At 44.1% G+C, this 25,624-nt stretch overlaps 1 protein-coding gene across 4 annotated transcripts; it reads left to right on the plus strand.

Moving 5' to 3' along the window:
- The first annotated feature begins 19,662 nt into the window (after positions 1-19,662).
- Positions 19,663-23,649, plus strand: LOC123097829 (uric acid degradation bifunctional protein TTL). Of its 4 annotated transcripts, none has more exons than XM_044519664.1 (7): positions 19,663-19,989; positions 20,943-21,108; positions 21,214-21,287; positions 21,365-21,422; positions 21,501-21,602; positions 22,030-22,150; positions 23,015-23,649. In XM_044519664.1, the coding sequence occupies exons 2-7, from the start codon at positions 20,965-20,967 to the stop codon at positions 23,476-23,478; spliced, it is 963 nt and encodes a 320-aa protein (XP_044375599.1). In that variant the 5' UTR covers positions 19,663-19,989; positions 20,943-20,964; the 3' UTR covers positions 23,479-23,649. The 4 variants fall into 4 exon arrangements, with proteins under 4 accessions (XP_044375599.1, XP_044375601.1, XP_044375598.1 ...); XM_044519666.1 differs by having other exon boundaries at positions 19,664-19,989; positions 23,090-23,649; XM_044519663.1 differs by having other exon boundaries at positions 19,667-19,989; positions 22,030-22,186.
- Positions 23,650-25,624: the final 1,975 nt, after the last annotated feature.

Raw genomic sequence — 25,624 nt, forward strand, 5'->3', positions numbered from 1 at the left:
ATTTCTAACAGTATCAAAATTATGTGAATTTGGCCTTATCAGAAAGTTTAGGTCAAGAGCTTCGCTTTGCAAAAAGAATCAACTCAAACGGAGTTACGGAACTTAAGTTATGAACAAAAGAAGTTTGAATATGAATTTGAACAAATTTCGAAATTTGAAAATTTAAAAAAGTTGACGTGACAGGTTAACTGGATAGGTGAAAACAAGACGAAACTATAGGCGCTGGTTTCATCTAATTTGGATGAACGAGTAAATAGTTATGGCTATTTGAAAAATCGGGGCCAAGCTGTTTTGCAGAAGAAAAAAATAGCTACAGATAAAAGAATTATAGATCTAACGTATAAATACAGAGAACGAATAAATATACCTTTATAAGGTATAGAAAAGAAGACTTCGGAGTGTGGAGACAACTTCCAAAAGTCCCGCCGGAGAGGAGAAATATATTTTTAGCTAGTCAAACCAAAATATTGATTTAACCCGCAATGGATAATTTTTGGAGGCTCTATGGGTCTATATTTATAGGTGGAAAAGAGGTTTAGGGGTTAAAGGCTAGGCAATGTGGGACTAAACGTAGACGAAAAGACAAAAAGGAGCGCGGCAGTTTTTTTTTAGCAATTGAAAAGAAAGAAAAGAAAGAAAAAAAAACTATAGAAAAGAAATATGGGGAGGAATATGGCCGGCTGGGCCTGGCCTATTTAACAGAAAAAAAAACAATGGGGCGCCAAAAGCTACTATACTGCGCATGGGGCGACATATAGTCACAGAGTACGCGCATGTAGTTTTTTTTTATAAATAGAGACAGGAAAGGAAAAACTGAATAAAGAAAATAAAAGTAAAACTTTATATAGGCATATTATATATCAAAATTTGCAGAAAAAGATTTCCTACAGCATGAACATTTTTGTAAAGTCCAATAAAATCCGCACAAAGTTTAGTAAATCAAACAGTGCTTCTGCCTTAATAAAATCCAATAAAAATCATTTTAAAAATACCAAAATGATTTCAAATTTATTTTCCTCCAATTTTCTGATGTAGGGAATCATGTTACCCTATTTTCTGTATATTTTTATTTTGGGGAAAAATAATTTGAATAAGACTCAAATAACTCCAAACTAAAATGATTTCCAAAAGGACTTTGAATTTGACCTTTGAAACTCCCAACTCATATTTCATATTTTTTTGAAGAAGTCATTTTATCTTCTCTCGTGAAAATCATTGAGTTTCATCAAGTTTCTGAAATGGGAAATATTTTCAAATGAAATTCAAATATTTTCAACACCCCTTGTCATTTAAATAAATGGAAGAAGTCATGTCATCTTCTCTCCAGGGTTTTGTGGTGAAAAGAATTTGAATTCATGGAGATCATAAAAGCAAAATGAAAGTTTGGGAAAGTCCTTTTATTCCCTCTCATTTAACTTTCAAAAGATTTCGAATTCCACTCACTTTCAGTCAATCAATCAAACAATCAATCCAATCTATCTGTTTATTATAACATTCCAAAATTTAGAATTTTGGGATGTTACAAACCTACCACCCTTAAAATGAATCTCGTCCTCGAGATTCAGAGAGGCTAGAAAGAAATAGGTTAGGTTTGGGGTCTCCTCAAAATCCATCGATCATCTCAGGGTCTGGGGTGCTACCACCCTTAGAATCATTGTTACGGTTTCATCAAAACTCGTATACTCCATCCTTGTTGTTGACAGTGTCAGTCTTCTCAGATTCTCGGAAAAATTCCTTCTCTGGCTCTTTGGGTAGCGGCATAACCTTTTCCTCAATTCTTCTGTCTTTCATCTCGGTAAGGTTATTCCGAGACTGGGTCTTCATAGCTGACGGGTCTGGCGCCAATACTAAACAACTATCGACATCTCCTGGTGGTCAACAATTTATGGTTTCTCTTGCAGGAAAATGGGTCTGGGTTGATCCTCACCGTATAACCTACGATTGGCATCAACTGCCGTGTACAAGGGAAACATTCTTATACCATTCTAAGGTTCAAGCAAGGTTTAATACCGTCGTCTCTCTACTATAGGTAGGTCACTCAGATTTACCATCCCGTATAGCAAAGCGAATAATAAGAGTAAGTCGGTATGGTGATCAATCCATCCCGCACCCAAATCATTACCTTGTATATGGTTTAGCGAATCTCGCATTCTAACACTCGGTCATCCTCACAAGCATTGCAGAATTTCTCTTGTCGACGAACCAAGTTCGGATAAATCCATGGATTCTGCAAGCCAAACAAACATCTATCGTTCCTTCACAACTCTCAGGTTTTTGCGTTACTCCTATAAAATCGTCTGTCGATAAAATCGTAACTTCTTCCAGGGTTTTCATTCAACAAGAGTGTACTTGCTTCTTGGCAGGTCCTGGGGCCTGTGGGTTATGGGCCCACCTCATCACTTGTAGTTCTTGAACTTATCATCGAGCAACTGATCATTAATCCAACATCCAACTTCCTGGTATTCTTAAATCCATCCAATTGTACTGTCTTCCTTCCTTCTATGGGCACCAAACTAGGACATGATTACTCAGACTCATCATGGAATTTCCATTGATACATATTTCCAACATCATACCTCTTTTATATCCAATAGTAATTTATCTCTTCATCCTCGGGGGATATCCCACATACCGAGATAAAACTTATACTTATGAAGTCCATACTCCACTTCGTGGAACATCATTATCCTTTCCAGGGTCAAGCGTCCTTACAGGGGAATATTGGCCATCTCTGCATGGCACTTCTTCAACTGGGAAAGGTGAAACACATCATGAACTCATGACAGTCCTTCGGGTGACTCCAGCTTGTTGGCTACTTCTCCCATACGCTCCAAAACTCGGTATGGTCCTACAAATCTCGGGGCTAACTTTCCCTTAACTCCAATAGTTTAACTCCTCGCAAAGGGAACACACGAAGACATGCTCCGTCTCCAATTTCATAGACTACCTCCTTTACATCCAATAATACTCCATACCCTCATATTCTTGGGGTATCCAACATATCAAGATAAAACTCATACTTATTTTGTTCGAAATCCACTTCGTGGAATATCATTACCTTTTTCCAAGGGTCAAGTTTCCTCACAGGGTACTACCACCTTTAAAATGCACAATCTTCCATAGACCATATTTCTCATATCCTCGAAAAATGGTCAGAATCTTTCTTCATAGAGTAACAACTCATAGAATCCAAATCAATACCAATGATGCTAACTTTATTGATTCCCAAATTATTACAATCTCCTGCATTCCATTACATGCCTCAATCCGACACCTCACTAATAAAAGAAATGTCCACACTACTACTACTATATTTCTCGTTGCACTCAACTATTTGTCACAAGTCTCCGTCTCCTTGGGGCATTCTCTGGCAAAGTGCCCTGCTTCATCACAACGGAAACATATTACTTCTGACATATCTCGGGGTTTCCTTGTGATTATATAGCCTCCTGGGGTCCTCATCTTCCCTTTTGGGCAATCATTGTGGTAGTGTCCTGAATTTTTGCACCTGTAACATGTGATATGACTCTGGTCTCTCTTTGTAGAAATTGGGTTGTTCCTGGGATCCAATCTACTTTTCTTCCTGGACTTTTCCGTTCCAATCAGGGCTTCTATTTCCTGTGGGTCATACTCTACTTCCTCTGTCGGAAATTCTACTAAATCCCCATTCAGACAATTTTGGGAGATGTGTCCTTCTTCTCCACATGAATAGCATGACTTAGTGCAGGGTTTATTTGGTTCTTCTTTGGGTGTGTCCTCCACCTCTTCCTTCATCACAGATTCCTCTAAACTTTCCATGAGGGCTCTTTTCGTTGCTTCTTTCTTCTGCTGGATAGTCCTTTGTACCATGGGGTAGATGTGACACTGAGCAGGGTAGTGGGTAGTCCCTTCACACAAGAAACAAGTGATCTGCCTAGTTGGGCATTCTTCAGCTGGGTGACTTCCCTCACAATTAGGGCATTCCTCCTTGTGTTCCTTATGGTTGTGGCCTATTTCTCCACAAGGCTTGTATGCACAAGGTTTCTTCATATCCTTTCCATAAGGCTTAAATTTCTGGGACACAAGACGAGATCTTTGTAGAGTCCACTTAAATTCCTTCCAAGTGGTTACTTCTTGCCATCCATTGATGGTTTGGTACATCCTCCACCAAGTAGCAGCACCTCTTTCAAAACATTGAAGAGCATGCCGGGTCATATCCTTTCCGACTATAGGGTTATTCTCCATGTGATCCTCCATGTTCTGAATCCATCGATCCGTCTCCAATTGACTTATCGGTCCAGAAAGTACAAGCTCATCTCCATTCATCCCCTAATGGGTCCAAGGGTTTGGGGTGAGATAAGAGAGATAGAGAGGGATACACACAATGCAAACAATAGTTTTTCAAGAGACAGGTTTTTATTGTGGCTGTCGGAAAACATCAAACAAATGACAGCTCACAAACGTCGCATCTAACGTAGGCATATAACAGGGGTTGGGTCTTCTAAAGGTCAAAAATCTTCAAAGTCGCCAAACTCTTGAAGTCTTGTTAATGTCTCCGATGGCTTCTTGCAATCATGCTTGTCCTTCTCAAGTTCTTTTGCCAAATCATCTCTGTTGACGCGAAGTCTCTCGTGACATCCTTTAATATTTCTGGAGTTGCGCTCCAACTTCTGGGTCTCAACATCCTTGACATGAACCATGATCCTACTGTCCTTCAGCTCCTGGTGAGTCTCCGTTATCTCGAGGTTTTGCTTTCCCTGCTTGGCTACTTTCAGTTTCTGGGTTCTGAGTTCTTCAAGAAACACTTCTTTGTCAAATACAGCTTCCTGCAGGTCCATCCTAAACTTCTTGATGTAATACTCCGGATCCTGGTGATACACCGGTCTAAAATTAAAACTTCATCTTGCTGATAGGTGCTCCATCAGCCTTCTACCATCCAATCCTTCCATGCATATGCATACTTAACTCAACACGGTGACAATATGATAAGTGGGCGATAACCTCATGGGTATCCGTGTTTCTGCTCTTGTCATTACCATGAGCTATCATTCCATAGTTGATATCTCCTGCCTTAGGGTTTCCTTGACAAAACTTTGAGTTTCTAACTCTCCATGTTTCGGTCTTTCTCCGATACACCTTGCTCTCGAGTATTGACAGCTTCCATAGTCTTCCAAGTTCCATAAGGGTAACCTTCCTAGGTCATACACATCTGGCAATTCTTCAGAGCCTTCAAATTCTCCCAGTCTTCGGAATCTTCAACCGTTGTAGTTTCCATTATCATAATGCATGGTAAAATCCTCTTCATTCCGAATGGTCTTAGTTGTTCGATATCCTGTACTTCTTGGAGTGGTCTCATCAGTCGAATCTTCGAGTGGTCAAAAGGGGAAAGGGGTATGGTCTCACTAAAAGGGAATATTTGAATAAGACTCAGAAAAGGAGAGAGGTAAAAGATCTTTTTGAAAAGGAAAGTTTTAGAAAAAATCCTTCCTATGGGATTGCCAGTTTCTAGGGTCACATCCTACAGTCAACATGTGCTCTGATACCATCTTGTAGCGACCCGACCCGAATGGATCAAGTCTCTGTGCTTAAATGTCATCCCTGGATCGGTATGCTGACACACACAGTACTCGAGGATTTATTACAGAGGTAAATCACATGTATAAAGTAACGTAAATACTATTACCTCAATCCAAAAAGCGGAAGTAACAAGGTTGTGGATTCCCATCAACACCAACGGCAAAGTTTAGTGTAGAAATCGTAACCCTAACGTATCACTTACTCGTCGTAAGAATCCTGCAACATGAAACGTTGCAGCCCGAAAATGGGTCAGCACATGGAATATGCTGGCAAATTCACACCATAGGGAAATGATAAACAAAGGCTATCACTACATGCATATATGGCTGGTGGAAAAGCTCTATGGTTATAATGTTTTTGCGAAAAGCCAATTTTTCCCTACTGCAAAGGAATAAATTTTATTTAACTGTCATGGTGGTTGTGAAACATTGAGATGGTTGACAGCATCTCAATCCCAATTAAGTATCATCATTAACCCAACAATATTAATTAAAGTAACATGATGAGATCAACGGGATAATCCAAGAACTAGATACTCAAGATGTCCATAACCGGGGACACGGCTAATCATGATTAGTTTGTACACTCTGAAGAGGTTTGCGCACTTTTCCCCACAAGACTCGATCTCCTCCGTTGGATTACTCGCACTACATGGTGTTTGAGTAACGGATGACCGAGACACAGTCTTTCAGAAGTGTTTGCACCTTACGTATGGGTAGACAGTTACACCTACTTTCCCCTACATCTGCTAGTCTACCACTGTAAGAGTTCACACAACCTAGTCAACTATGCTAGAGCCCATAATAGCTTGCGGCTGCACACGGAAGTTTCTAGCATGAATAATCTCATGATCCCTTTGAGCCTGGGTGGCGGTACAAAAGAAAAACAGGCAATCCTGGAATACCCAGGTACCTCAATCCACCCAGATGTGAGTTTTAGTTGCCACCTTAAGTAAACCATTATTAACAATCTCACATCTGTCATGAATATCACTCAAACCCAATCCACGTCTACGAGCATAGCATGGCAATATAATAGCAACGTAGAAGTAACTCCCAAGGTTTGAATGCAGGGCAATAGGTTCCTACCTCATCAACTACTTCCCAATACCCACATGTTATCAATCCTACTCATGCAATGTTTGAGGGTTGAAATCTAATGCATAAAAACTGGGTATAAAAGGGATATGATCAAAGTGTGAACTTGCCTGCAATGTTGATGAAGATGATTCGCACTCAATACTCTGGATAGATCTACTCGTCACACTCCGGTCAATCTATCGTAAGCAAGCAATAGTAACCACACATAAGCAATCACTCAAAAGATCGAGAAGAACGAAGAAGACACTTCGGAAAACATCAAAACCAAGCAAATAACTCTTGCAACATAAAACAATTTCTAACAGTATCAAAATTATGTGAATTTGGCCTTATCAGAAAGTTTAGGTCAAGAGCTTCGCTTTGCAAAAAGAATCAACTCAAACGGAGTTACGGAACTTAAGTTATGAACAAAAGAAGTTTGAATATGAATTTGAACAAATTTCGAAATTTGAAAATTTAAAAAAGTTGACGTGACAGGTTAACTGGATAGGTGAAAACAAGACGAAACTATAGGCGCTGGTTTCATCTAATTTGGATGAACGAGTATAAAGTTATGGCTATTTGAAAAATCGGGGCCAAGCTGTTTTGCAGAAGAAAAAAATAGCTACAGATAAAAGAATTATAGATCTAACGTATAAATACAGAGAACGAATAAATATACCTTTATAAGGTATAGAAAAGACGACTTCGGAGTGTGGAGACAACTTCCAAAACTCCCGCCGGAGAGGAGAAATATATTTTTAGCTAGTCAAACCAAAATATTGATTTAACCCGCAATGGATAATTTTTTGGAGGCTCTATGGGTCTATATTTATAGGTGGAAAACAGGTTTAGGGGTTAAAGGCTAGGCAATGTGGGACTAAACGTAGACAAAAAGACAAAAAGGGAGCGCCTCGCATGGGCCTAAAGGCCTTAGCGGTTCGGCCGGCCGCGTGGCAGTTTTTTTTTTAGCAATTGAAAAGAAAGAAAAGAAAGAAAAAACTATAGAAAAGAAATATGGGGAGGAATATGGCCGGCTGGGCCTGGCCTATTTAACAGAAAAAAAAACAATGGGGCGCCAAAAGCTACTATACTGCGCATGGGGGCGACATATAGTCACAGAGTACGCACATGTAGTTTTTTTTATAAATAGAGACAGGAAAGGAAAAACTGAATAAAGAAAATAAAAGTAAAACTTTATATAGGCATATTATATATCAAAATTTGCAGAAAAAGATTTTCTACAGCATAACATTTTTGTAAAGTCAAATAAAATCCACACAAAGTTTAATAAATCAAACAGTGCTTCTGCCTTAATAAAATCCAATAAAAATCATTTTAAAAATACCAAAATGATTTCAAATTTATTTTTCTCCAATTTTCTGATGTAGGGAATCATGTTACCCTATTTTCTGTATATTTTTATTTTGGAGAAAAATAATTTGAATAAGACTCAAATAACTCCAAACTAAAAGGATTTCCAAAAGGACTTTGAATTTGACCTTTGAAACTCCCAACTCATATTTCATATTTTTTTGAAGAAGTCATTTTATCTTCTCTCGTGAAAATCATTGAGTTTCATAAAGTTTCTTAAATGGGAAATATTTTCAACACCCCTTGTCATTTAAATAAATGGAAGAAGTCATGTCATCTTCTCTCCAGGGTTTTGTGGTGAAAAGAATTTGAATTCATGGAGATCATAAAAGCAAAATGAAAGTTTGGGAAAGTCCTTTTATTCCCTCTCATTTAACTTTCAAAAGATTTCGAATTCCACTCACTTTCAGTCAATCAATCAAACAATCAATCCAATATATCTGTTTATTATAACATTCCAAAATTTAGAATTTTGGGATGTTACAAACCTACCACCCTTAAAATGAATCTCGTCCTCGAGATTCAGAGAGGCTAGAAAGAAATAGGTTAGGTTTGGGGTCTCCTCAAAATCCATCGATCATCTCAGGGTCTGGGGTGCTACCACCCTTAGAATCATTGTTACGGTTTCATCAAAACTCGTATACTCCATCCTTGTTGTTGACAGTGTCAGTCTTCTCAGATTCTCGGAAAAATTCCTTCTCTGGCTCTTTGGGTAGCGGCATAACCTTTTCCTCAATTCTTCTGTCTTTCATCTCGGTAAGGTTATTCCGAGACTGGGTCTTCATAGCTGACGGGTCTGGCGCCAATACTAAACAACTATCGACATCTCCTGGTGGTCAACAATTTATGGTTTCTCTTGCAGGAAAATGGGTCTGGGTTGATCCAGGGTCAAGCGTCCTTACAGGGGAATATTGGCCATCTCTGCATGGCACTTCTTCAACTGGGAAAGGTGAAACACATCATGAACTCATGACAGTCCTTCGGGTGACTCCAGCTTGTTGGCTACTTCTCCCATACGCTCCAAAACTCGGTATGGTCCTACAAATCTCGGGGCTAACTTTCCCTTAACTCCAATAGTTTAACTCCTCGCAGAGGGAACACACGAAGACATGCTCCGTCTCCAATTTCATAGACTACCTCCTTTACATCCAATAATACTCCATACCCTCATATTCTTGGGGTATCCAACATATCAAGATAAAACTCATACTTATTTTGTTCGAAATCCACTTCGTGGAATATCATTACCTTTTTCCAAGGGTCAAGTTTCCTCACAGGGTACTACCACCTTTAAAATGCACAATCTTCCATAGACCATATTTCTCATATCCTCGAAGATGGTCAGAATCTTTCTTCATAGAGTAACAACTCATAGAATCCAAATCAATACCAATGATGCTAACTTTATTGATTCTCAAATTATTACAATCTCCTGCATTCCATTACATGCCTCAATCCGACACCTCACTAATAAAAGAAATGTCCACACTACTACTACTATATTTCTCGTTGCACTCAACTATTTGTCACAAGTCTCCGTCTCCTTGGGGCATTCTCTGGCAAAGTGCCCTGCTTCATCACAACGGAAACATATTACTTCTGACATATCTCGGGGTTTCCTTGTGATTATATAGCCTCCTGGGGTCCTCATCTTCCCTTTTGGGCAATCATTGTGGTAGTGTCCTGAATTTTTGCACCTGTAACATGTGATATGACTTAGGTCTCTCTTTGTAGAAATTGGGTTGTTCCTGGGATCCAATCTACTTTTCTTCCTGGACTTTTCCGTTCCAATCAGGGCTTCTATTTCCTGTGGGTCATACTCTACTTCCTCTGTCGGAAATTCTACTAAATCCCCATTCAGACAATTTTGGGAGATGTGTCCTTCTTCTCCACATGAATAGCATGACTTGGTGCAGGGTTTATTTGGTTCTTCTTTGGGTGTGTCCTCCACCTCTTCCTTCATCACATCATTCTCCTAATGATGTGATCCCGTTAATCAAATGACAACTCATGTCAATGGCTAGGAAACATAACCATCTTTGATCAACGAGCTAGTCAAGTAGAGGCATACTAGTGACACTCTGTTTGTCTTTGTATTCACACAAGTATTATGTTTCCGATTAATACAATTCTAGCATGAATAATAAACATTTATCAGGAAATAAGGAAATAAATAATAACTTTATGTTGGAAATATGCCCTAGAGGCAATAATAAATGGTTATTATTATATTTCTTTGTTCATGATAATTGTCTATTGTTCATGCTATAATTGTGTTATCCGGAAATCGTAATACATGTGTGAATACATAGGCCACAACATGTCCCTAGTGAGCCTCTAGTTGACTAGCTTGTTGATCAACAGATAGTCATGGTTTCCTGACTATGGACATTGGATGTCGTTGATAACGGGATCACATCATTAGGAGAATGATGTGATGGACAAGACCCAATCCTAAGCATAGCACAAAAGATCGTGTAGTTCGTTTGCTAGAGCTTTTCCAATATCAAGTATCATTTCCTTAGACCATGAGATCGTGCAACTCCCGGATACCGTAGGAGTGCTTTGGGTGCACCAAACGTCACAACGTAACTGGGTGACTATAAAGGTACACTACGGGTATCTCCGAAAGTGTCTGTTGGGTTGGCACGGATCGAGACTGGGATTTGTCACTCCGTGTGACGGAGAGGTATCTCTGGGCCCACTCGGTAGTGCATCATCATAATGAGCTCAATGTGACTAAGGAGTTAATCACGGGATCATGCATTACGGTACGAGTAAAGAGACTTGCCGGTAACGAGATTGAACAAGGTATTGGATACCGACGATCGAATCTCGGGCAAGTAACATACCGATTGACAAAGGGAATTGTATACGGGATTGATTGAATCCTCGACATCGTGGTTCATCCGATGAGATCATCCTGGAACATGTGGGAGCCAACATGGGTATCCATATCCCGCTGTTGGTTATTGACCGGAGAGGCGTCTCGGTCATGTCTGCATGTCTCCCGAACCCGTAGGGTCTACACACTTAAGGTTCGGTGACGCTAGGGTTGTAGAGATATTAGTATGCGGAAACCCTAAAGTTGTTCGGAGTCCCGGATGAGATCCCGGACGTCACGAGGAGTTCCGGAATGGTCCGAAGGTGAAGAATTATATATAGGAAGTCAAGTTTCGGCCACTGGGAAAGTTTCGGGGGTCACCGGTATTGTACCGGGACCACCGAAAGGGTCCCGGGGGTCCACCGGGTGGGGCCACCTATCCCGGAGGGCCCCATGGGCTGAAGTGGGAAGGGAACCAGCCCTTAGTGGGCTGGGGCGCCCCCCATGGGCCTACCCCCTGCGCCTAGGGTTGGAAACCCTGGGGTGGGGGGCGCCCCACTTGCCTTGGGGGGCAAGTTTCCCCTCTGGCCACCGCCCCCCCTTGTAGATGGGATCCAGGGCCGGCGCCCCCCTCCCAGGGGGCCTATATATAGTGGGGGGAGGGAGGGCAGCAATACCACAGCCCCTGGCGCCTTCCTCTCCCCCTGCAACACCTCTCCCTCTCGCAGAAGCTTGGCGAAGCCCTGCCGAGATCCCCGCTACATCCACCACCACACCGTCGTGCTGCTGGATCTCCATCAACCTCTCCTTTCCCCTTGCTGGATCAAGAAGGAGGAGACGTCGCTGCTCCGTACGTGTGGTGAACGCGGAGGTGCCGTCCGTTCGGCACTCGGTCATCGGTGATTTGGATCACGACGAGTACGACTCCATCAATCCCGTTCATTAGAACGCTTCCGCTCGCGATCTACAAGGGTATGTAGATGCACTCCTTTCCCCTCGTTGCTAGTATACTCCATAGATGGATCTTGGTGATGCGTTGGAAATTTTAAAATTCTGCTACGATCCCGAACAGTGGCATCATGAGCCAGGCCTATGCGTAGTTACTATGCACGAGTAGAACACAAAGCAGTTGTGGGCGTAGATGTTGTCAATTTTTCTTGCCACTACTAGTCCTATGTTGTTTTGGCGGTATTGTGGGATGAAGCGGCCCGGACCGACCTTACACGTACGCTTACGTGAGACAGGTTCCACCGACTGACATGCACTAGTTGCATAAGGTGGCTAGCGGGTGTCTGTCTCTCCCACTTTAGTCGGAACGGATTCGATGAAAAGGGTCCTTATGAAGGGTAAATAGAAATTGGCATATCACGTTGTGGTTTTACGTAGGTAAGAAACGTTCTTGCTAGAAACCTATAGAAGCCACGTAAAAACTTGCAACAACAATTAGAGGACGTCTAACTTGTTTTTGCAGCATGTGCCTTGTGATGTGATATGGCCAGAAGATGTGATGAATGATATATGTGATGTATGAGATTGATCATATTCTTGTAATTGGAATCACGACTTGCATGTCGATGAGTATGACAACCGGCAGGAGCCATAGGAGTTTTCTTTATTATTTTGCATGACCTGCGTGTCATTGAATAACGCCATGTAAATTACTTTACTTTATTGCTAAACGTGTTAGCCATAGAAGTAGAAGTAATCATTGGCGTGACAACTTCATGAAGACACGACGATGGAGATCATGGTGTCATGCCGGTGACGAAGATGATCATGGCGCCCCGAAGATGGAGATCAAAGGAGCGAAATGATATTGGCCATATCATGTCACTATTTGATTGCATGTGATGTTTATCATGTTTTGCATCTTATTTGCTTAGAACGACGGTAGTAAGTAAGATGATCCCTTATAATAATTTCAAGAAAGTGTTCCCCCTAACTGTGCACCGTTGCGAAGGTTCGTTGTTTCGAAGCACCACGTGATGATCGGGTGTGATAGATTCTAACGTTCGCATACAACGGGTGTTGACGAGCCTAGCATGTACAGACATGGCCTCGGAACACACGCAATACACTTAGGTTGACTTGACGAGCCTAGCATGTACAGACATGGCCTCGGAACACGGAAGACCGAAAGGTCGAGCATGAGTCGTATAGAAGATACGATCAACATGGAGATGTTCACCGATCTTGACTAGTCCATCTCACGTGATGATCGGACACGGCCTAGTTAACTCGGATCATGTTTCACTTAGATGACTAGAGGGATGTCTATCTGAGTGGGAGTTCATTGAATAATTTGATTAGATGAACTTAATTATCATGAACTTAGTCTAGAATCTTTACAATATGTCTTGTAGATCAAATGGCCCACGTTGTCCTCAACTTCAACGCGTTCCTAGAGAAAACCAAGCTGAAAGATGATGGCAGCAACTATACGGACTGGGTCCGGAACCTGAGGATCATCCTCATAGCTGCCAAGAAAGATTATGTCCTAGAAGCACCGCTAGGTGAAGCACCCATCCCAGAGAACCAAGACGTTATGAACGCTTGGCAATCACGTGCTGATGATTACTCCCTCGTTCAATGCGGCATGCTTTACAGCTTAGAACCGGGGCTCCAAAAGCGTTTTGAGAAGCATGGAGCATATGAGATGTTCGAAGAGCTGAAAATGGTTTTCCAAGCTCATGCCCGGGTCGAGAGATATGAAGTCTCCGACAAGTTCTTCAGCTGTAAAATGGAGGAAAATAGTTCTGTTAGTGAGCACATACTCAGAATGTCTGGTTTACACAACCGCTTGTCTCAGCTGGGAGTTAATCTCCCGGATGACGCGGTCATTGACAGAATCCTTCAGTCGCTTCCACCGAGCTACAAGAGCTTTGTGATGAAATTCAATATGCAAGGGATGGAAAAGACCATTCCTGAGGTATATTCAATGCTGAAATCAGCGGAGGTGGAGATCAGAAAGGAACATCAAGTGTTGATGGTGAATAAAACCACTAAGTTCAAGAAGGGCAAGGGTAAGAAGAACTTCAAGAAGGACGGCAAGGGAGTTGCCGCGCCCGGTAAGCCAGTTGCCGGGAAGAAGCCAAGGAATGGACCCAAGCCTGAGACTGAGTGCTTTTATTGCAAGGGAAGTGGTCACTGGAAGCGGAACTGCCCCAAATACTTAGCGGACAAGAAGGCCGGCAACACCAAAGGTATATGTGATATACATGTAATTGATGTGTACCTTACCAATACTCGTAGTAGCTCCTGGGTATTTGATACCGGTGCGGTTGCTCATATTTGTAACTCAAAACAAGAGCTGCGGAATAAGCGGAGACTAGCAAAGGACGAGGTGACGATGCGCGTCGGGAATGGTTCCAAGGTCGATGTGATCGCCGTCGGCACGCTACCTCTACATGTACCTACGGGATTAGTTTTAAACCTCAATAATTGTTATTTAGTGCCAGCTTTGAGCATGAACATTGTATCTGGATCTCGTTTAATTCGAGATGGCTACTCATTTAAATCCAAGAATAATGGTTGTTCTATTTATGAGAGATATGTTTTATGGTCATGCCCCGCTGGTCAATGGTTTATTCTTGATGAATCTCGAACGTGATGTTACACATATTCATAGTGTGAATACCAAAAGATGTAAAGTTGATAACGATAGTCCCACATACTTGTGGCACTGCCGCCTTGGTCACATTGGTGTCAAGCGCATGAAGAAGCTCCATGCAGATGGACTTTTGGAGTCTCTTGATTACGAATCATTTGACACGTGCGAACCATGCCTCATGGGCGAGATGACCAAGACTCCGTTCTCCGGAACAATGGAGCGAGCAACCAATTTATTGGAAATCATACATACCGATGTGTGCGGTCCAATGAGTGTTGAGGCTCGCGGAGGATATCGTTATGTTCTCACTCTCACTGATGACTTAAGTAGATATGGGTATGTCTACCTAATGAAACAGAAGTCTGAAACCTTTGAAAAGTTCAAGGAATTTCAGAGTGAGGTTGAGAATCAACGTGATGGGAAAATAAAGTTCTTACGATCAGATCGTGGTGGAGAATATTTAAGTCACGAATTTGGTACGCACTTAAGGAAATGTGGAATCGTTTCACAACTCACGCCGCCTGGAACAACTCAACGAAACGGTGTGTCCGAACGTCGTAATCGCACTCTATTGGATATGGTGCGATCTATGATGTCTCTTACCAATCTACCGCTCTCATTTGGGGCTATGCTTTAGAGATTGCCGCATTCACTTTAAATAGGGCTCCGTCGAAATCCGTTGAGACGACACCGTATGAATTATGGTTTGGGAAGAAACCTAAGCTGTCGTTTCTAAAAGTTTGGGGATGCGATGCTTATGTCAAGAAACTTCAACCTGAAAAGCTCGAACCCAAATCGGAAAAATGCGTCTTCATAGGATACCCTAAGGAAACTATCGGGTATACCTTCTACCTCAGATCCGAAGGCAAGATCTTCGTTGCCAAGAACGGGTCCTTTCTGGAGAAAGAGTTTCTCTCGAAAGAAATAAGTGGGAGGAAAGTGGAACTTGATGAGGTGATAGTCACCCCTTCCGAACCGGAAAGTAGCGCAGCGCGGGAAGATGTTCCTGTGGTGCCTACACCGACTGGGGAGGAAGTTAATGATGATGATCATGAAGCTTCGGATCAAGTTACTGCTGAACTTCGTAGGTCCACAAGGACACGTTCCGCACCAGAGTGGTACGGCAACCCTGTCCTGGAAATCATGTTGTTAGACAACGGTGAACCTTCGAACTATGAAGAAGCGATGGCGGGCCCGGATTCCGACAAATGGCTAGAAGCCATGAAATCCGAGATAGGATCCATGTATGAAAACGAAGTATGGACTTTGACTGACTTGCCCGATGATCGGCGAGCCATAGAAAATAAATGGATCTTTAAGAAGAAGACAGACGGGATGGTAATGTGACCATCTATAAGGCTCGACTTGTCGCTAAGGGTTATCGACAAGTTCAAGGGGTTGACTACGATGAGACTTTCTCACCCGTAGCGAAGTTGAAGTCCGTCCGAATCATGTTAGCAATTGCCGCATTCTATGATTATGAGATATGGCAAATGGACGTCAAAACGGCATTCCTTAACGGCTTCCTTAAGGAAGAATTGTATATGATGCAGCCGGAAGGTTTTGTCGATCCTAAGAATGCTAACAAAGTATGCAAGCTCCAGCGCTCAATCTATGGGCTGGTGCAAGCATCTCGGAGTTGGAACATTCGCTTTGATGAGATGATCAAAGCGTTTGGGTTTACACAGACTTATGGAGAAGCCTGTGTTTACAAGAAAGTGAGTGGGAGCTCTGTAGCATTTCTCATATTATATGTGGATGACATACTATTGATGGGAAATGATATAGAATTCTTGGAAAGTATAAAGGCCTATTTGAATAAGTGTTTTTCAATGAAGGACCTTGGAGAAGCTGCTTATATATTAGGCATCAAGATCTATAGAGATAGATCAAGACGCCTCATTGGTCTTTCACAGAGTACGTACCTTGACAAGATATTGAAGAAGTTCAATATGGATCAGTCCAAGAAGGGGTTCTTGCCTGTATTGCAAGGTGTGCAATTGAGCACGGCTCAATGCCCGACCACGGCAGAAGATAGAGAAAAGATGAGTGTCATCCCCTATGCCTCGGCCATAGGGTCTATTATGTATGCCATGCTGTGTACCAGACCTGATGTAAACCTTGCCGTAAGTTTGGTAGGAAGGTACCAAAGTAATCCCGGCATGGAACACTGGACAGCAGCCAAGAATATCCTGAAGTACCTGAAAAGGACTAAGGATATGTTTCTCGTATATGGAGGTGACGAAGAGCTCGTCGTAAATGGTTACGTCGACGCTAGCTTCGACACAGATCTGGATGACTCGAAGTCACAAACCGGATACGTGTATATTTTGAATGGAGGGGCAGTAAGCTGGTGCAGTTGCAAGCAAAGCGTCGTGGCGGGATCTACATGTGAAGCGGAGTACATGGCAGCCTCAGAGGCAGCACAGGAAGCAGTCTGGATAAAGGAGTTCATCACCGACCTAGGGGTGATTCCCAATGCGTCGGGCCCGATGACTCTCTTTTGTGACAACACTGGAGCTATTGCCCTTGCCAAGGAGCCCAGGTTTCACAGGAAGACCAGGCATATCAAGCGTCACTTCAACTCCATTCGTGAAAGTGTTCAGAATGGAGACATAGATATTTGTAAAGTACATACGGACCTGAATGTAGCAGATCCGTTGACTAAACCTCTCCCTAGAGCAAAACATGATCAACACCAGAACGCTATGGGTGTTCGATTCATCACAATGTAACTAGATTATTGACTCTAGTGCAAGTGGGAGACTGTTGGAAATATGCCCTAGAGGCAATAATAAATGGTTATTATTATATTTCTTTGTTCATGATAATTGTCTATTGTTCATGCTATAATTGTGTTATCCGGAAATCGTAATACATGTGTGAATACATAGGCCACAACATGTCCCTAGTGAGCCTCTAGTTGACTAGCTTGTTGATCAACAGATAGTCATGGTTTCCTAACTATGGACATTGGATGTCGTTGATAACGGGATCACATCATTAGGAGAATGATGTGATGGACAAGACCCAATCCTAAGCATAGCACAAAAGATCGTGTAGTTCGTTTGCTAGAGCTTTTCCAATGTCAAGTATCATTTCCTTAGACCATGAGATCGTGCAACTCCCGGATACCGTAGGAGTGCTTTGGGTGCACCAAACGTCACAACGTAACTGGGTGACTATAAAGGTACACTACGGGTATCTTCGAAAGTGTCTGTTGGGTTGGCACGGATCGAGACTGAGATTTGTCACTCCGTGTGACGGAGAGGTATCTCTGGGCCCACTCGGTAGTGCATCATCATAATGAGCTCAATGTGACTAAGGAGTTAGTCACGGGATCATGCATTACGGTACGAGTAAAGAGACTTGCCGGTAACGAGATTGAACAAGGTATTGGGATACCGACGATCGAATCTCGGGCAAGTAACATACCGATTGACAAAGGGAATTGTATACGGGATTGATTGAATCCTCGACATCGTGGTTCATCCGATGAGATCATCGTGGAACATGTGGGAGCCAACATGGGTATCCATATCCCGCTGTTGGTTATTGACCGGAGAGGCGTCTCGGTCATGTCTGCATGTCTCCCGAACCCGTAGGGTCTACACACTTAAGGTTCGGTGACGCTAGGGTTGTAGAGATATTAGTATGCGGAAACCCGAAAGTTGTTCGGAGTCCCGGATGAGATCCCGGACGTCACGAGGAGTTCCGAAATGGTCCGAAGGTGAAGAATTATATATAGGAAGTCAAGTTTCGGCCACCGAGAAAGTTTCAGGGGTCACCGGTATTGTACCGGGACCACCGAAAGGGTCCCGGGGGTCCACCGGGTGGGGCCACCTATCCCGGAGGGCCCCATGGGCTGAAGTGGGAAGGGAACCAGCCCTTAGTGGGCTGGGGCGCCCCCCATGGGCCTCCCCCCTGCGCCTAGGGTTGGAAACCCTGGGGTGGGGGGCGCCCCACTTGCCTTGGGGGGCAAGTTTCCCCCCTGGCCGCCGCCCCCCCTTGTAGATGGGATCCAGGGCCGGCGCCCCCCTCCCAGGGGGCCTATATATAGTGGGGGGGGGGAGGGAGGGCAGCAATACCACAGCCCCTGGCGCCTCCCTCTCCGCCTGCAACACCTCTCCCTCTCGCAGAAGCTTGGCGAAGCCCTGCCGAGATCCCCGCTACATCCACCACCACGCCGTCGTGCTGCTGGATCTCTATCAACCTCTCCGTTCCCCTTGCTGGATCAAGAAGGAGGAGACGTCGCTGCTCCGTACGTGTGTTGAACGCGGAGGTGCCGTCCGTTCGGCACTCGGTCATCGGTGATTTGGATCACGACGAGTACGACTCCATCAATCCCGTTCATTAGAACGCTTCCGCTCGCGATCTACAAGGGTATGTAGATGCACTCCTTTCCCCTCGTTGCTAGTATACTCTATAGATGGATCTTGGTGATGCGTAGGAAATTTTAAAATTCTGTCACGATCCCCAACACTTTATTATTGCCTCTAGGGCATATTTCCTTCAGTCGGAGTAGAGCAAGCAATAGCCTTCCAGTCGATGCCAGTTCTTCGCTTTCAACCGCCCCGGCGCCGGGCCACCTCGCCGCGGCTTTGCATTGCTCGCGAGCAGGCCGGCCAGGACGGCGAGGACCATGAGATGCTCTTCGTCCTGGACGTCGGCATCGGCTTCCTCCTCCAGCAACGCCGGGAGCGCCTCCTCGTCGTCCGAGTCCATCGCCGAGCAGACAAATCGCCGAACACCTGGCGGACGTGGTGGGTGCACAGCAGTCGGTATCCCGCCCTATGCGGCAGGAGTGCCGGAAAACTCATCCAGGAAGATGGTGGAGAGGGTGCCGCAGCGAAACCCTCTCTTTTTTCCGTCGGAGAATGGCCTATCTAGCTGTGGTGGGGGTGTGGGCGGCACCGGGTCGGCAAGGCGGTGGGAAGGCGTGCACGCGAGGGAGGGCGAATCTGGACGTGCAAGATGACTTTTCACCTGACAGTGTGGCCCAGACGTGGTTTTCCCTTCCGACGGAGCCCCCAAACGCCCCCCAATGCGCTGGGTTTGGCCTGGAATCGCCAGGCCCAAAAACGGATCGAGCCGGCGGATTTCCGCGTCTTGGAGACGCAACTGAGGTTTTTTTTTGTACCGGCATGAAAAAAGTCGGTCTGGGGCTGTCGGGGGCGCTTTTGGAGATGCTCTTACAGCACATCTGCTAGAGATGCTCTTATACGGCATGTGCTAGGCTCCTCGCCCTGTCGCCCGATCCCGACAGAACTCACTGGGGCTTGGTATCCTCTCGTCCCGCAGTTGCCTCCACCCGAGAGATCTCCGGCGGCCGGACTCCCTACGCTCCTCCGGCCGGTGGATCGGATCCAACCGCCCCCAAACCCCCCACCCCGAGCTTCCCTTTCTCCTCCACGCCCAACGCCCGAGGTCACCGACACCGCCGCCCCGTTCCTCTTAGACTCTGACGCCGCCCGCCGCCCTGCTCCGCCGTTCCTCGTCAACTCCTCTCCCGCCTCCGCGTTCGCCACCACGCACCGAGGCCCAAGGTAGCGCCCCTAAACTCCTTTCCCTCTCATCTCTGTGCGTGTGCTGTGCGTGTATACAGAGCAATGATCACAGCAACTGTAGGCTATTAAGAATAGGCTTTCTCTCCGTTTTTTCAGAGCTGTGCTAGTTAACTTATTTAGTCATCACAACATACATTTTCTAGAGTTTACTAATCGTGGGTGACACAACCCATTACAGGAAAATGCTTCTGAACCTAAATTCCAGTGTGCCTGACCTCATAAATTACCAGTAAAATACAGGTTGAGGATGCTCCTTGGCTTAGTCTTGCTTCTCACCTTTACTAGTCTTTCGAGTAACCAGGACAAGTGATTTTTTTCAAATCAAACGAAGCAGCAAATAAGATTCATGTGCTTGGCGTGTGCTCTGTGCGTGTGCTGTGCAGCTTGGGTGTGCTCTGCTAATAATGTGGATTGGTACTGCTGTTATCATATGTTTATAGAAATTTCCAAATTGATAATTGGCTATATAGATGGGATTGAGCGGCCACCATAACTTTTTGTGAGTGTGCCTCTGCACAAGAAAGCTTGGAAATAGGCCAACGAGGTCCTTAACTCCGCTGGCTATAAGGGCTTAATGGGTGAGTTTAAAGCAAAGACCTGGAGAAACTATGTAAAGAGGCAGTTTAAGAAATTGTTGGGATGATACGAAGGCTTTATATTCAGCATGAAAGCTCAGTGATATGAAGGCTATATATTCAAAAATCGTTCAGAAGGTTACATCATCCTCCAGCAGACATTTCTTTAAAATAATCACACAAGTCAACTTGACAATGTATCGTGTGTCCTGTTTGACATGAACATTCATTGTTAGGAAAACACTATCTTGTTGATTCTGGGTACCCCAAACAAACACAACCTTAAACTCCCATTTCCTCTAATCAATGAGTACACTTTTAAACATCTCTAATTCAATCAAACACTGTCTTGCGCAGTGGAGCAAATCAACCAGTTGAGATGGCGACATTGAGGCCGCTGACTGTGGAGGATGTGCTGCGTGTGAACGGCAGCCGCCGCTTTGCCGCCGCACTGGCCGCTACCTCCCCCTTCGATTCTCTCACCAACGCACTTATTGCCGCCCGCCGCATCTGGCTCAACGAGGTAGGTAGCTCTTGATCTCGGAATATCTCTTCTCCGCACCCATCCTCCAGTCTGAATCCCCCTCATTTCCCGTACTGATACATGCTTGGCGTGGAACAAATCAAGGTGGACGTGACTGGATGGCTGGAGGCCTTCGCCGCCCACCCGCCCATCGGAACGACCTCCTCCTCCGTCTCCAAGTCGGTTTCCTTGCTTCTACTTCTGCTGAGCTCAGTAATGTTCGCTTCTTCCTGTCATTGATCGTCAGTCACTGCAGGTGGAGCAAGGAAGAGCAATCAGCTGCGCTTTCCACAGCCACTGATTCGACCGCTCAGGTGCTACACTGTTCACTGTGTTTGTTGCATCTGTGATCTGATTTGTGGACTCAATTCGGTTTCTTGAAACTGTTGCAGGAGTTGTCCGAGTGGAATGCCAAATACAGGGAGAAGTTTGGGTTTGTGTTCATGATATGCGCGTCTGGGAGGACTGCCCCTGAGGTTTTAGCTGAGCTTAAGGTCGGCATATGCCTATCCTAAATTCTGTAATTGGCATGTATGCTTGTTCAGGTCATCTCAACAATTTGTGCAGCAGTAACGTGGTTTGTGTTTAAAAGTCTGCTATTAGCCCTCTCTCTTAGATGTTGTGGTATTGTGATCTGTGAAATACCAGTAAAATCAGAATCATGGAAGAACTACTGTTTTCTGAATGACAATAGTGGCCTTCCTCAATGGGCCAGATTTTTTAAATTGAAACTAAATTATGTTCCTTTGGCTTTTCACATCACCTTGGGTATTTAATTTTAAGTTTAGCCCTGATACAGTGTACTGCGCACGCTATGACTTGATCACAAAATCATATTACTATAAAGCCTTGATACAATGTTTTTCTTTCTATCTCTGTAATGATTTTGAAGTTATCTTATCATCCTGCTTCTCTTTCCAGAGGCGTTATGCAAATAGGCCAATTGTTGAGCTTGAGGCTGCGGCAGAGGAAGAACTGAAGATAACTGAGCTGCGTCTTGCAAAGCTTTTCTCGGCAGAAACTGCTGCTCCCCCTACTTCAGGTGAAAATCATATTAGCCAACCGGATAAAGCAGCAGGTATTGAATTATCCGTTGACACATTCTGTGGTAAAATAGACATCTGCTCTTTTTTATCCACTTGTTTGAGCCTTTTTTCTTATATATCCTATAGTTAAACTTGAATATTGACCTCGCATGCTCATGCTTTCCTAAGATTGGTGTCTTATTGGTCTATTTGCTCAATGCTACCAAGCCTGGAATTTCTGTCCTTTCATTTTCATAAGCCAGTTCAGTTGAGTGAGCAATTTCACTATGTGTTTTTGGTCTTTCCGTACATTCGTGCTACACTGCTACTTGCAAGGCACCAGTTGAATTGTTTTGATGTTATGTAATTTTTCACTTTGAGCTGAAGATATGGTTGCGCCCCATAGGTTGGTATATCTAATCTGCAAACAATAGAATACTGACTAGTGTTTGCAAATGGCTGATGCTAAATAAAGATCTACTGTTGCAATTATTACACACAATAACTTTGTTTGCCTGAAGCCAACTGAATTATCTCTTGACAAATAGAAAATATAGTCTACATGGAAGAGATAAAGTGCAAGATTCATTCTTCACACTGTATTGACATTGACTGTGTTTGCACCATGAAAATATTGTCATTGCTGATTGAACTCTGGAAAGACAACTCCTGGGCATGGATCTTTGTTTTTTTCTTCTATCTGGGGCTTGGATTGTTATCAATTTCTTGCACCAGAATTGTTCGTAGTCTGTACCTCCATGATTATCTGGACTGTTTCGTGTACTTTGCTTGTGCAGTTGATTATCTGCGGTAGTAGTTTTTATATCTGTGCAACTTTTGGTAATTTTGCTTTCTTAAGCTTCATTAAAAATTTCAAATAGATCGGATGCGGATTATTGGTGCACACCTTGGAGCTCTTTCCCAGCATTCTGCCAATAAAGCTCCTGAAATTACAGGTAGCTCCAACCGGACACGCCCTCCTATCACAACCCATGTGCTGGACACGGCTCTTGGATCGCCAGCAGCTGGAATTGAAGTTCACCTGGAGATGTGGAAGGACGCTACAAGTCCCCCGTCATTTGACAACAAAGAATTCAAGGGATGGACAACCCTAGGCACTTCGATAACAAACAATGATGGACGCAGCGGTCAGCTGATGGACAACGTTGACAATGTCGCTCCTGGTTTCTACCGCATAAGTTTCAATACCTCCAAGTATGCACCGTCAGGGTTCTTCCCTTACGTAAGCATCATATTTGAGATAAAAAGAAGCCAGACGACCGAGCATTTCCATGTCCCTCTCTTGCATTCTCCTTTTTCTTTTACCACTTACCGTGGCAGCTAAGCTGTCAATTTGTGTGTAAACCACATTGAGTGATGGTGGTGTTCTGGAACAAGCATAAATGGTCGTAAATCATGGTGTTTAGTTGGCACTGACATTGTTATACTTGAATAATGTTGTTCCGTGTAATGGGAAGCTTGAGTATGCAGTTGGCATTGGAGCAGTTTGTTTAAATACTTCTATCACTTGCTATTTATGATTGGTGACCTCGAGTGTGGTATTACATCTCCACTGCTAGATTTGACATGTCGCATACTTTACCATCGAGGTGGAGGCAGTACTACGAGTGACAGATAGCTCGCCACGTGCCGAGCCCCGAGTGCTCCATCTATGGTAACTAGATGATGACCCGCATGTTATTGCTGGATTTTCAGAAATTTTAGAGACATTGTAACAGATGGAACATGTAATACGATTTTATGTTACATATAGTTATAATAATTAAAGCAATGTTTTAATTTCTCAGAAGAAATTTGTTGGAGAACATAAAAAACAGATACTAACACGTAGATGTACTAATTTTGAGTGGTGTTCGTGTATTCCTTTACGAGCTGCATTCAGGTGATTTGCCCAAGTAAGTGTTGACAACTACGTAATCATATGTTTTGTTTAGACATAATATCATATGGTAATTGCTGCTTGGCGAGGTTCTAACATGAATTAGTTGTGCTAGACATACCTTTGGTTTTGCCAAAAGTTGTTTTAAAAATGTGTCTCAGAGATTCATCGAAGAATTATGCAGGATCCGAATTTAGCTTTGCACAAATCTGTTCGCAGATAACGAACAATCAAACTTCGACCATACACTGTGATACAAGTTACGTGCAATAAAATCTGTAGCCTGCATGTTCAGCAACCTAACGGAAGATCAAATTAGGTATTTTCTTTTTACGAGGATACGTCACAAACATAACGGAAGATCAAATTAGGTATTTTCTTTTCACCAAGACGACCACAACGACGTTCTAGGGCATCTCCAACTCCAATGCTGCCCCCCAAAACGGATATCCGCCCGCAATACAAACAAATTCAGACATAATTCATGCAAGCACGATAGAATTCATGCAAACAGACACAAGTTCGGACATAATTTACATAAACCGGACGATATTTCACCGTTCAACCAAAACTTAAAAAAAAACTCATTTGTAGCGGATGGTGACCTTGTATGCCTGGCCAGGCTGGCGGACGGCACCTTCGTCGTCGTCAGTGCTGCCATTGTCATTGTCCGACTGGTCCTTCCAGCGGCGGAAGGACGGGGGGGGGGGGGGGGGGGGGGGGGCAGCCGCCGCCTGGCACTTGCGGAGGAGCCGCTCGGCTTCCTCTTGTGTCGTGTGGAGGGCTGCCTCGGCCAACGCCAACCCTGGTCGGGGACCCTTGTCGGCGACGACGGATGTGTCGATGAGCGACCACTCCTCCATGATCTTGGCGAGCTTCCCATCAAGGAAGCATTCGTCATGCAGACCTCTCCGCGGTGGTCACTGGCCGGCGGACCCAGGCCTCCAGGAGGTCGGGGCTCATGAGGAACTAGGCCGGTGCCTCGTCAAACTTCACAAACGCCACCCGGGGCGCCGCGTTGCGCCGCTCCCTCCTTGGTCGCCCTCTCCTCCGCCGACATGATGCTTCACGGCGAGGAACCACGACCGTCGCCTCTGTAAGGATCGATATGGTTGACTAGAGGGGGGTGAATAGGCAACTACCAATTTTTAGCTTTTCTTAGCAAATTAGGTTTAGCAACAAATAGGTTGTCTAGATGTGCAACTAGGTGAGCAACCTATATGATGCAAACAACGACAACAACAAGTGCAAGCAAAGGATACAACACAACAATAGCTTACACAAAGTAAAGGGAAGAGATAACCACAAGTGGAGCCGGTGGAGACTGATGTGGCTTGAAGCTACGTCGGTATTTCCCCAAAGAGGAAGGGATGATGCAACACAGCGGCGGTAGGTATTTCCCTCAGATATGAAACCAAGGTTATCGAACCAGTAGGAGAACCAAGCAACACAACGTAAACAACCCCTGCACACAAATAACAACACCTCGCAACCCGACGTGTTAAAGGGGTTGTCAATCCCTTTCGGGGTACGGCGCCAGAAATTGCGTGGAGAAAGTTGCAATAGATTGAATAAATAGATCGCAAATAGA

The sequence above is a fragment of the Triticum aestivum genome, chromosome 4D (genome assembly GCF_018294505.1).
Source record: "Triticum aestivum cultivar Chinese Spring chromosome 4D, IWGSC CS RefSeq v2.1, whole genome shotgun sequence".
Classification (NCBI taxonomy): domain Eukaryota; kingdom Viridiplantae; phylum Streptophyta; class Magnoliopsida; order Poales; family Poaceae; genus Triticum; species Triticum aestivum.